The following is an 11607-nucleotide window of genomic DNA, read 5'->3' as shown; positions in this document are numbered from 1 at the left end:
TCTTCTCTTCTCTTCTCTTCTCTTCTCTTCTCTTCTCTTCTCTTCTCTTCTCTTCTCTCTTTTTTTGAGACAGAGTTTCGCTCTTGTTGCCCAGGGTGGAGTGCAGTGTTGTGATCTCAGCTCACTGCACCCTCTGCCTTCCGGCTTCAAGCGATTTTCCTGCCTCAGCCTCCCGAGTAGCTGGGATTACAGGTGCCTGCCACCACGCCTAGCTAATTTTTATATTTTCAGTAGAGATGGAGTTTCACCATGTTGGCCAGGCTGGTCTAGATTTCCTGACCTCAGGTGATCCACCCACCTCAGCCTCCCAAAGTGTTAGGATTGCAGGCATGAGCCACTGCGCCCGGCCCCTCCTGTCTTTTCAACTCAATTTCTGTATATGAAATGTGAAACCTGTACAAATATAACAAAGATAAATGATTTACAATAAATGATTACTAATTTTTTATGTTGGGAGGATGTCTTTCTCTCCAAGCAGGCAAATTTTAGTGCTTTGCTGATACTGTCAGCCATAGTAGAAATGTTTAAAAGGCCTTACTTTCAGAGTGATGGCTTCTTAGTAGAACTGGGGTGGGGGTCTTCTTCTGTCTAGCAGAACGTGCTTCTCTGCCATGGCTTAGGTGGAAGTGGTGTGGGCATGTGTGCTCCTTGCAGCTGCAGTACCCATGTGTTCTTGTTTCAGGGCTTTGCTGCTTTTCACTTAAAGGGCTCATTTAGAATAAATCAATGAAAATAAATGTGTACATATGTGCACACCTGCACATACATTTATATGGATGAAATTTGCTGTTGGTGCTTTTTCATTTCTCAGGTCTTTGAACTATGCCAAAAAAGCATACTGCTTTACCTTTAAGGGTTTTGTTTAATATTATATTTTATATTATTCTGTAGGAGATTTGAAGAAATTTAGAAATAGGGCATCTTCCCTTGTATATTTCACCATTGGGTAAAACAACATTTCCGAAACAAAGTCTCTCAGTTTCTGTACCTCCTTCTACTCAAGGTTCCTGGTTCCCTCCTCAGTAGTGCTGTGTTCTCAGACTGCCAAGCCAGGCACTCTAGCTGCTTCTCTCTGTGTTCTGTCTTGTCTTTCAGTATGGTTTGGTGGAATGAGTGCTAGGCACAGCAGGGAAATCTGAATTCTTAAGCTGGCTTTGTTCAAGTGATTTGAGCTTTATCATTACTCATTCCCAAGAACTCAGGAATAGCCTATTTCCTACCCCTAAACATCCTCAATCTATTGGGTCTTTGTATGACTGTGCTTCCAGGGGAGGGCCTGCCTTCATATGGCACCTGCCGGAGTGGCCAATCCTTCACCCCCACCCCTGCAACACCCTCTGTTGATACTTCTAGGCATGAGATTATGGAACCGTTGGCATCATTCCTAAGTCATCATCAGGGCAGAGTTAACACTCAACAATCCTTATAGTCCCAAAAAAGGGTCAAATTCTTATTAAAGCCCTTGTGCTCCAGGTGTGAGTCTCCCAATGCAACGTGAAGTCAAAATCAGACATGTGTTCGCAATTCACCCCTTCACCAGGCACTTTCTGTGTGTTGAGCACTTCAGCTAGGTGTTTACTCTGGATGACAAGATATGGGCTTGGCCAACCCTGATGAGGGTGACCTCCAATTGTAGACTGGCAGCATTGCCAAGCACCCTCCACCACTGTGACATGATTCCAAAACACAACGTGTGTTGGTACTAACTTGTTTCAGAGACTGGTTCTAGAGTCTTAATTATTTAGTGAGACTTTCTGAGGAAGTGGGTTTGGATCCTTTACGGGATGTTTTTATAAACAGTGTAATTCTCTTAATATATGTGGAAATAATGATGTCACACCTTTTAAGCGTGTGAAAACTGCATTTTCTTGTTGTGTCTTTTAAAGGACATTTCCTTTCAGTTTATTGTCAATTATGTATAGCATCTCTACCTGGAGGAGATGAGATACTACAGATTGTTGGTCAGAATGGCAAACAATAGGTTTTGAAGAGAAATTTTAACAAAGGGAGTGTTTTCAGAAACTTTACTGGATTCCTTCTTTTTTTAAGTAATTATGGTCCTTACTTTAAATTTCAAAGGTATTGAAAGTAGTTTGGGCAACTATTTATAATGCCCAAGATTCTGTTTAATATGTAGTTATGTCATTGGGATTTGTGGATATGTAGGATTTTAATTAATTGTTATTTTTAACTACAGGAGCTCTTACCAAAGTCAAGGAGAGTAGGCGACACGTGGAGGAAGGGAAGATGGAGGTGCAGAAGGCTGACGGCATTCAGGATCGCTGTAACACTATTTCTTTTGCCACTTTGGCTGAAATTCACCACTTCCATCAGATTCGAGTAAGAGACTTTAAATCACAGATGCAGCATTTCTTACAACAACAAATAATATTTTTCCAAAAAGTTACCCAGAAGTTGGAAGAAGCTCTTCACAAATATGATAGTGTTTAATGACTGGACATTGGATTGTGGACTTTTTCAGTTCGAGGATAATTTCTACAGCAGAATAAAAACTGCTGTCAAAGAGCTATTGCCAACTATCAGTGGTGGTACAAGGACGGTTTTGTGTTCAACTGAAACCCAGCTGAATTTATAATTATATAGGAAATAAACAGTTAATATGGTTATATAATAGAAACAGTACCACACATTGTAACTAAATTATACTATGTATGCCTACACTACCATTGTAACTTTTGGAATAATGATTATACTATTTGCCTTATTGCTTTTTGAAGTATGGGTATTTTAGTGCATACTTTGTAGACCTCAAAACCCATGAAGGGTCTCAAAGAAGCTGGCTGGATAAAAGCCTGCTGTGGATGCCTTTTTACTCTCATAGATTGGAATTACCTAAATTCAACCTATTCTCTGTTTACAAACTCCAACTAGAGCAGCTATGCGACCTTGTGCCTTTAGACTCTTGGTTTTTCATTTCTCCCCGTCCCTTCCCCACCTTTTTAAAGTAAGCCACAGCTTTTCTGATTGAAAGAGTGAAAGGCCAGTGCATATAATGACAAACTGATAATAACCTCATATTGGCAGTAGGGGATGGGGGTGGGGTGGGAGGATCAGCTGTCATCAATTTGCACAGCAAGTATTATCTCCTGATAAGATGCTGGTAAATGCAGGGGAGTGAGATTTATTGCTCATCTTTGGATATGAAGTCTATTAGGGAAGAAATGGTGCCACTATTCCCTTAGATGCAACAGTAGCATAGCTTCTTCACCCAGGTGTCCCAAAAGCTTGGCGTGAAGATTTCAGCAAATATGTCTTACAACATGAGGAGGAGGAGTCTAAATCAGTCAGGGGATAAAAGTATCGAATCATTGACAACACACACTTGGCTTTAGTTCTTAGGAGGGTTTCGTTTTTGTTTTTAGCTTGAAGATTTCTTTTAATATTCAGTTTTTTTAAAAAAAAATGGATCTACACTGTTAACTGATTGAGACTCCACTGTGATTCACTCGTTTACTTAAAAACTTTTCAGGGATGTCTGTAAATTTCAGTGTTATATGTTATGAAAAGTGGTATTGATTGATCTAAGGAGGGACCAGAAATAATTTTTGCTATTCCAAATACTGAAGGAAAAAGATAATTGATTTATACTATGTTTAAAAAAAAAAAAAAACAAAAAAAAAACAAAAAAAAAAGGTCTTGATGAGCCCTCCCCCAGGACATTTAACCTTAAAATTTATTTTAAATATATTCTTTTATTATTATAAGGGAACTACAGATGGCTGATAAATACCAAAAAGATTCAAAAGCAGCTTAATTTAAAAAGCACAAAGAGATTCTGGCTTACAATGCCCCAATCTCAATGTTTTTATAGTTGCTGAGCTAACTAATGTGATTATTGAGTTTACAGATTTAAAAACTGTCACTGTTACAGTATCTACTGTTTTTATGAAGTCAAACTTATGCTGCCTCAGAAATCCCTGGGTACTGAAATGGTAACACAGAAGTGAAGAGGTCACTTTGAAATATTGGTGAGTCACAAAGATTAAAGAAAAGGATCAGTTTGCAGATACTCAGAAAAGGTTATTGAAATAATTACTGAACAGCACATTTACTCTCTAAAAAGTAGTTTCATATGGGTTGAATTTTTAAGATCAGATTATCATTTTGATATTTGGTCAAAATTTTGTACCTTAGGTTACTTAGAGCCAGATTTAACATCATGAACATTATGTGGCTTTGTCTTTACTACAGATATGTGGAACTGTAACCAAATATATTGTTCTCTAAAACTTGTTGATTGCAAAATACAGTTCTATAAACAAAACCCATATGTATATATAAATGTTAATTTTGCAGAAGTCTGGAAATTACAACTATAGCATTTAAGTTTGAGTCTGTATTGGACAAATAAGCACCATGCTTTTCAAATGATTTAAAAATTACTTTTATTTGCCTCTTTATTTTGATGGTGGTTTGAATTTTTTTTTTTTTAATAGTAAAATCACTAAACTTGTGCAATGGTAGCATGGAAATTATCTGAGGTATATTGTATGATTGTACTTTAGCCAGGGTGGACATAGCTTAAATTATAAAAACTAAAGATGAAAGTACAAGGAAGTATAAGTATAAATTCATGCTGCCTACTTCTAAGAAAACTTTCATTCTTCATAACCACATAACATTATAATGCCACTGATTCATAAGGGGTTTACATTAATTCTATGGGGGAGGACACTAGAATTATTAGTGTTCATTTTCATCTAAGATTTTTATTCTCTAACGTTCTTGGTCCTATTGAAACATTGCAGTATGCAAAACTACTGCAATGTTAAACCCAAGAGAAAAGCCATTATCATGTGTATGCTGGTCATCATGATCAGTGTGGTACAATTTTTTAAAATAAACTATCATGCCCTTCATGCCATTATTTGTCTTTATTTCTATGATTTGTAATCCTGATATGTGATGTGTTTGTAACACAGGGTGTGCACTTGAGCCTGGTTTTGCTGTTTTAATTAGGCAGAGTTGTTGATGTGCTGTAACTGTAATGCAGCGAGACTGGTTCTACAGCCATGCGGTGTGACCTCGTTCCCCATCCAAGCTGTTGTATATGAAGGTACCTACCCAGTTTGTGCCCAGAATGAGGGAACGCATTTGAAAGCGAAACGTAAAGCCAGTGCATGAATATTATAGTGATTGAGCTTTTCCCAGGCTTCACTGATACAGTTGTTTTGCCTTTATTCACAATAATACAGCAGATTCTTACATGCCGATATTTAATTGTCTTAAATTTTGCTGCTGTTCTCATAACTAAGGACTTGAAAAATATTTGAGTTTGTCAAGTATGTAAAGTTTGTGTATAAACTTATAAATGCCATTCTTAAGTTCATTGCCATAGCCATTTTCCATTTATGTCTTCATTTTCTAAAAATCAAATGCCATGTCTGGTACCTTTAAATCCATAAGCATTCAGTTTTCTCATTTCCAACTTCATCTTTGGTTAACAGAATAAGTAAAACAGGGTTTTATTTATTTGTAGTCTAGAAATGTTGAATATTGTTTTATTTCCTCCAAAATGTTATGATTAGTGCAGATCAGCCATGTTTATCTTTTTAAAAAATAAACAGGTTGCTTTATTTCTGAGCTTCAATGGAATATTACAATTATTTTTTCTCCACTCGTCAAGGAGGCATTTATTTAATGTGAAGAATTACACAAAAAAATAGAAGAGCATGTTCTCTGTCTTGAGCTTCATCTGTAGTTACCATAGAAATTATTCATCAAACACTGTAGCTAATTTGATTAATTTAAAACCATAGTTATTCAGATAGTGCCATGGAGTATCTGCTTACATTAGTGACATCAGAAATTAAGCACATAGCAGTAAGTTGTGAGTGAGAGGTTTTGAAATAGTAGCTCCCATGAGTCCAACACCTGAGACAGAAGCAGGTGCTTGAGTACTTCACATACTGTCTGTTGGTTGCCATAAATAGGCAAACTCCAACACACATAAGCCAAAATATAATGGCTACGGCACCTGGCAAGTCTTGTAAGGGGCCAAAGTCCCATTTGACAAAACTTGCCCTCTTTGTGGGGCTTTGTAGTCTTATATCTGCTTATCTTGACAGATTTGTTTTACATATATCTTTTTTTTCTCCTGGCCTGCCTTTCAAAGCATCTTGTAATGTCTAAAACGGCCTAGCCATCTTTTAGTTCACAGATATACTTGGACCAGTGATGGACATCTGGACAAATCACCTGTGGTTTGGGGAGGCTGTGAGAAGGAGAGGTAAACTTAAAAGTATGCAAGAGAAGAAAGGACATGGCTGACACCTCTTAAGATGACCTTTGTCTGGTCATCCTCACAATGAACCTATGAGGAAGATAATATCTCTAGTTTATAGATGAGTTAAAGAGATCAGTGTGGTCTAGTTTCTTTAGACCAAGATCACACAAACTAAGTGACGGAGCTGAGATTCAAATTGGGATCTGGCTGACGCCTATTCTTTTTAAACTAGATTACACTGAATGCAATTTCTCTGCTTTTCAGAAAAAATCCCTAATATCTTCCCAAGTCTCCACTGCTGGAATGATAGGGATTCCATCATTCTTTGGGCACTGGGCACAAAAGTACAAAGGTAACTTCCCAGAATCTGCTGTTTGCACCCATTTCTGCTGGAAAAGGTGAGAGTCTGTGCTGCTCTGCCTGGTCTGTCAACAGAAGGGCTGACTGCAATCTTACATAGACTGGGACGTGTGCCAGATGTTACCTTCCAGTATTGTTATGAAGAGTGAGAGAAAGGGTCCAAAACTGACTGTTTCCCCTTCTCTCCAGCTTCCACCTCCATGCAGTGACAATAGAAGCACATTCTAGTTGCCATAAGAATGGCCTTGGCAGACCCACAGGTCGAAAGTTTAACTCCAGTTGGTCAGAGTCAGGGTTACTCATGAGTACCACTTGGTCACAGGTGGGACTCAGGTGACAGCAACAGAGAATTTGCTGAGAAATAAGCTCTGGAGGGTTTGAAGAGTGGCGGGGTAGACTTCTAGGCAGTGTATAGAGGGATGCTGCTGTGCTAGGGCTCCATGGGCAGGAAACCAGAAAAACCCAGCAGTGGAAGCCAGGCCTCTGAGGTGGGGGAAGTTAATCTGGGATTGGCTCATGGCTATAGCCTTTCCAGGGATCACAAGTCCTCCCTACTTGGCCCTGATCCCAGGATGTCTCAATCCTATCATCCCTGTGTCAGAGCTTCTCAAACTGCCTGCCTGTCTTAAAGGCCATTTCAGCTTCATTGGGTGACTTGTACCAGAAGCATGCCAAAGGCAAGACCAATTGTCCATTTGAAGCCACCTTCAAGGGAGCTTAAAAACAAGATGTGTGGTATTTCGCTGCTGTGTGTCCCATCAGCCTGCCCTGGAATTGATCTGTAAGTTTGAAGTGGCCAGATGCATTAGACCTTATTTTTGCAGTGGTTTAAATTTGCCGTCACTCCAGGAAATGGCTCTCAGGATGGAATTGCTGAGTTGTTGAGCTTCTCTGCAAGCTGACCCAGCATATCAGTGAGAAAGGCAGCAATCTGGAGCCAGAGACCTGGGTCAGATCCTAGTTGCTCCACTCTCTGACCTCAGGCAACTCACTAACCCAGCTCTGACCTTCAGTTTCCTCAATTGTGTGATTGACTGACTTAGATTGTATTGAATTCTTGAGGGTATTAGATTAACCACCATGTGAAGCCTTAACCATTTTGCAATACTCCCTCTGCGACAAACATGGGAGATGATAACAATTTTAGAAGTAGGTACTTAGTAAAAGTTCTATTCCTGAACATCATGTGACCATGTGCTAGTGACTTAACCTGAGTCAGTTTTCTTATCTATAATGAGGTATACAGTCATCCCTCAGTATCTGCAGGGCATTGATTCCAGGAACCCCAATCCCACCCCACTCCCTGCAGATACCAAAATCTGTAGATGTTCAAGTCATAGAATGGCATAATATTTGCATATAACCTATGCACATTCTCCTGTATACTTCAAATCATCTCTTTATTCCTTGTCATACCTAATACAGGTCAAGGCTATGTCAGGAGTTGTTACACCGTTGTATTTGTATTGTATTTTTTTGTATTGTTACTCCTTATTGTTTGAGGGATTTTTTTGGAATATTTTCAATGGTCCATTGGTTGGATCCACAGATGTGGAACCCAAGATACTGAGGGCCAACTATACAATCCCCTTTGTGGACATATTATGAGAAATGAATGGCAGGTGGAAAGCCCTGGGCCCAAGGCATTGACAGTAGGGAGAGGGTAAAGACCCTCTGTGGTTATGTGAGAAAGGAAGAGCTGCAGGATTTAAATAATAAGAACACTGTGTCGGCTGTGCTATGGAAAATTAAGGAGTTCACCCTTGGGTCTCAGGTAGGCAGAGGTTCCTGCATTAGCCCTGGAAACTGCACCTTCTGCCCACTTTGCCCACCTGGGTCACAGGACCAAACCCCATTCCAGCTTCCTGTCTTGCAGAGCCCTGGCACAGCATCCTTCTTACTCTGCCTGGAAACCTACTTCTCCACTGCCCACCAACACCTCCTGTTAGGGTGGGGAGGGGCTCAGCTCTCCAGAGATAGCCCTTGGCAGCAAGGCTCCCCCTTGGTCTCCAAAAGCTAAGTGCTAATATGTTTAAGAATTTGTCCTGTAGCTCTAACTAGGAATATCTGAAAAAGACAGTTCAGAATTTGTCTTTATTCACCAAATTAATAGTGATTTTATTGAATTCTTTTTACATCCTAAAAATATGTACTTGAGACCTAGGACAGAGAGAGGCAGCCCACTCTATGTTCACTGTCCCAGCCTTGGCCTCGTGTTAGATACAGACGTTGTAAGATGATGGTCAATGTGTCACTCTGGGAAGTTGAATTTAGTGCCTCTGAGTGGCTTTTGTGGCAGCCATGCCTTGAATCAAAATATTAGCGTAGACCAAGTTTGATTAGGCAACTTGTTTGTTCCACTTTTGTTCAACCAAGCAGTTTTAAAAGAATGCAGAGTCTTAGTTCAAAATGGTTCCCTTTGCATGAAAAATCTTTAAAAAATTGGAGTGCAGTTTAGGATTTACCAAATTAAGGTTCAGCTCAAAGCTGATGGTGCTTCTGTTGGTGTTTGTTCAGAATCTGTATTTTTAGTCACTTTTTAAAAAATTACTTGGCTGCTGTTTGTGAACTCTTGTAAGCCAACTGAGTTACCTAGATGCTAACTACATATTCACATGTGGCTGTAAGCTCCTGAGAGTGTCAAGTCCCTAAGTCTGTGTTTCCTGCATGAAACAAAGGACTTATGGGGAAAGTAAAACCTGTAATTCCAGAGAAAAGGAGCTTTCTTCACAAATGTTGCTTTTTTAGTGGCTCCTATCCCAGAATCAATGGAAAGAAAATTGGATCTTTTAGGTATTTATGCTGACAGGTCATCTCATAACAAATTTCTCAGCTATCTGAAGGATTAAAAACTGTAGGTATCTATCATTAAAAAAAAAAAAAGAACAAAATGAGGAAGCTCTTCATATACCAATATAGAATTTTCCTAAGAAAAATTAAACAAAAAAGAGGCAGAGAAATATTTATATGCTACCCTTTGAGTAAAACAAAGTGAATGTGTTTGCTTATATATGCGGTAGATTATTATTATTATTTTGAGATGGAGTCTTGCTCTGTTGCCCAGGCTGGAGTGCAGTGGCACGATCTCAGCTCACTGCAACCTCCGCCTCCCAGGTTCAAGTGATTCTCATGCCCTCAGCCTCCCAAGTACCTGGGATTACAGATGTCTGCCACCACACCTGGCTAATTTTTGTATTTTTAGTACAGACAGTGTTTCACCATGTTGGCCAGGCTGGTCTCGAACTCCTGACCTCAGGTGATCCACCTGCCTCGGCCTCCCAGAGTGCTGGCATTACAGGCATGAGTCACTGCACCTGGCCTATGTGTAGATTATTTATGAAAGTAAATGCAGAAAATTAGTAGCAAGGCAACATTGTTTGCTTTCAGGAATGGGAATGAGGGGCAGGAGGGAAACTTACTGTATTCCCTATTATCTCTTTTGAATTTGAACGATTGACTGTATTTCTTATTTTAAAAATAATGAAATAAATGTTAAATTTGACAAGGGGACTAGAAAAAAAAATGTCAAAAGGTGGGTGGAGCTGCAGCTCTGTGCCAACCCCCTCGAGACCCAGAAGTGAATTGTACAAGACATAGGAAGAACTGTCTTGTTTGGACAGTGGACTCAATGATCAAGTCAATCTTCATTGTGTTACTTTGCAAAAATTCAACAGCATTAGGAAATGGACTGTTAAGAGAATGTGTAATGTAGGCAGTAAAGACAGATGTCACTGGACCATAGTCTGTTTTTTTATATGGTACCAGGTATTCTTTTGTCTTCTGAACCAAAAATCCTTCTCCTTCCTTCCCTGTGAAGCCTTCCACGATACTCTCTAAGCCCAGTGTCTTGTCTCTTCTTTGCCCTCCGATCACTTTTGTGATGGCATTTTGCAACTAATTACGTAACATCCTGGGCTAGTATCAGTTTCTTTTTCTTACCACATCGAGTGTTTATTTTGCTCTAGGAATGATACTGCCATTACATTCATTCTTGGATCTATAGAACTCTCCTACAAAACCATTCTACAAAGAGGAAACAGGCTTATAGATACTCCGTAATGGTCACGTAAAGCGGCAGAGCTGGGATTTGAATGCAGTCACCTGACTCCACAGCTTGTGATCTTAATTCTTTTCCAATTTACTTGAGACTACCAGGCAAACATACAAGCCCTGATTAAGTGGCGATGTGGTGGTCTCCTGGAAAACAAGGCCTATCCCATCTTACACTTTCTCTGGGGTCCCTGGAGCACACCAGGCCCAGAGCAGTAAGTACAGCAGAACTGTGGTTTTAGGAACAGAGACCTTTGTGATCCTCTATGTGTGCACAATCCTAAATTGCCCTTTATGAAAGAAATAAAATAGCGATATGCTAGTGCTCAGTGTTGGCATCACCAGCACCAGCAGTCAGCCTTCTTAGGAAGGGCAGCTTTTCACAAAGACAGACCTCTGTGCTAGTTTCAGGAGAATGGAGGACTTGGCTCCAGGAGGAGAGAGCAGCCACAGTGCTGGCTTTGTTCCGCTGTGGGTGCCGTGTCTGTCCACCAGCCTGTGGAATTCAAATCTGTGCCTCGGCGACGTGACCCATTACCATGCATCACACCCTTCTGAGACATTCATGAGCGGCTGGCATTTTGACTGTCAAATCTGCGTCTGCCAAGTTGCTGCCGTTTGTTCTCCCTAAACACATCTAGCAGAGTTGAAGAGAGAGGCTCAGGCAGACTCCTCATGAGGAAATCTGGCCTCTGAGGGGGTGGCCCAAGGGGTCTAAAAAGGGTAAGACCAAGGAATTCACCACCATCAGAGCTTTTGGATTCTGAAGCCCTTAATAAGATGAAAAAATAATAAATCATCATACTGGTTCTTTGACTGTTTCAATACAAAACTTTCAATGAGACGAGACTTCAGACCAGCATATTCTGTCCTCTGGACAGACCCTGTGGGAAACCAAATCATCATCATCTAAAGGTTGCTGTGAGAAAGGTAGTCACCCCAGTGCCAGC

At 40.1% G+C, this 11607-nt stretch overlaps 1 protein-coding gene across 1 annotated transcript in view; it reads left to right on the top strand.

Moving 5' to 3' along the window:
• SNX18 (sorting nexin 18) overlaps positions 1-4880 on the top strand; it is a 27459-nt gene extending 22579 nt beyond the window's left edge. The window contains exon 2 of the mRNA XM_023210546.2: positions 2198-4880. Within this exon, the coding sequence (XP_023066314.2) occupies positions 2198-2451 (254 nt within the window). The 3' untranslated portion in view covers positions 2452-4880. The remainder of the gene's footprint in view (positions 1-2197) is intronic.
• The last annotated feature ends 6727 nt before the right edge of the window (positions 4881-11607 follow it).

The sequence above is a fragment of the Piliocolobus tephrosceles genome, chromosome 4 (assembly GCF_002776525.5).
Source record: "Piliocolobus tephrosceles isolate RC106 chromosome 4, ASM277652v3, whole genome shotgun sequence".
Lineage (NCBI taxonomy): Eukaryota > Metazoa > Chordata > Mammalia > Primates > Cercopithecidae > Piliocolobus > Piliocolobus tephrosceles.
Note: the sequence above shows the minus strand (reverse complement) of the source record. Positions and strands in the feature narration are given on the sequence as shown.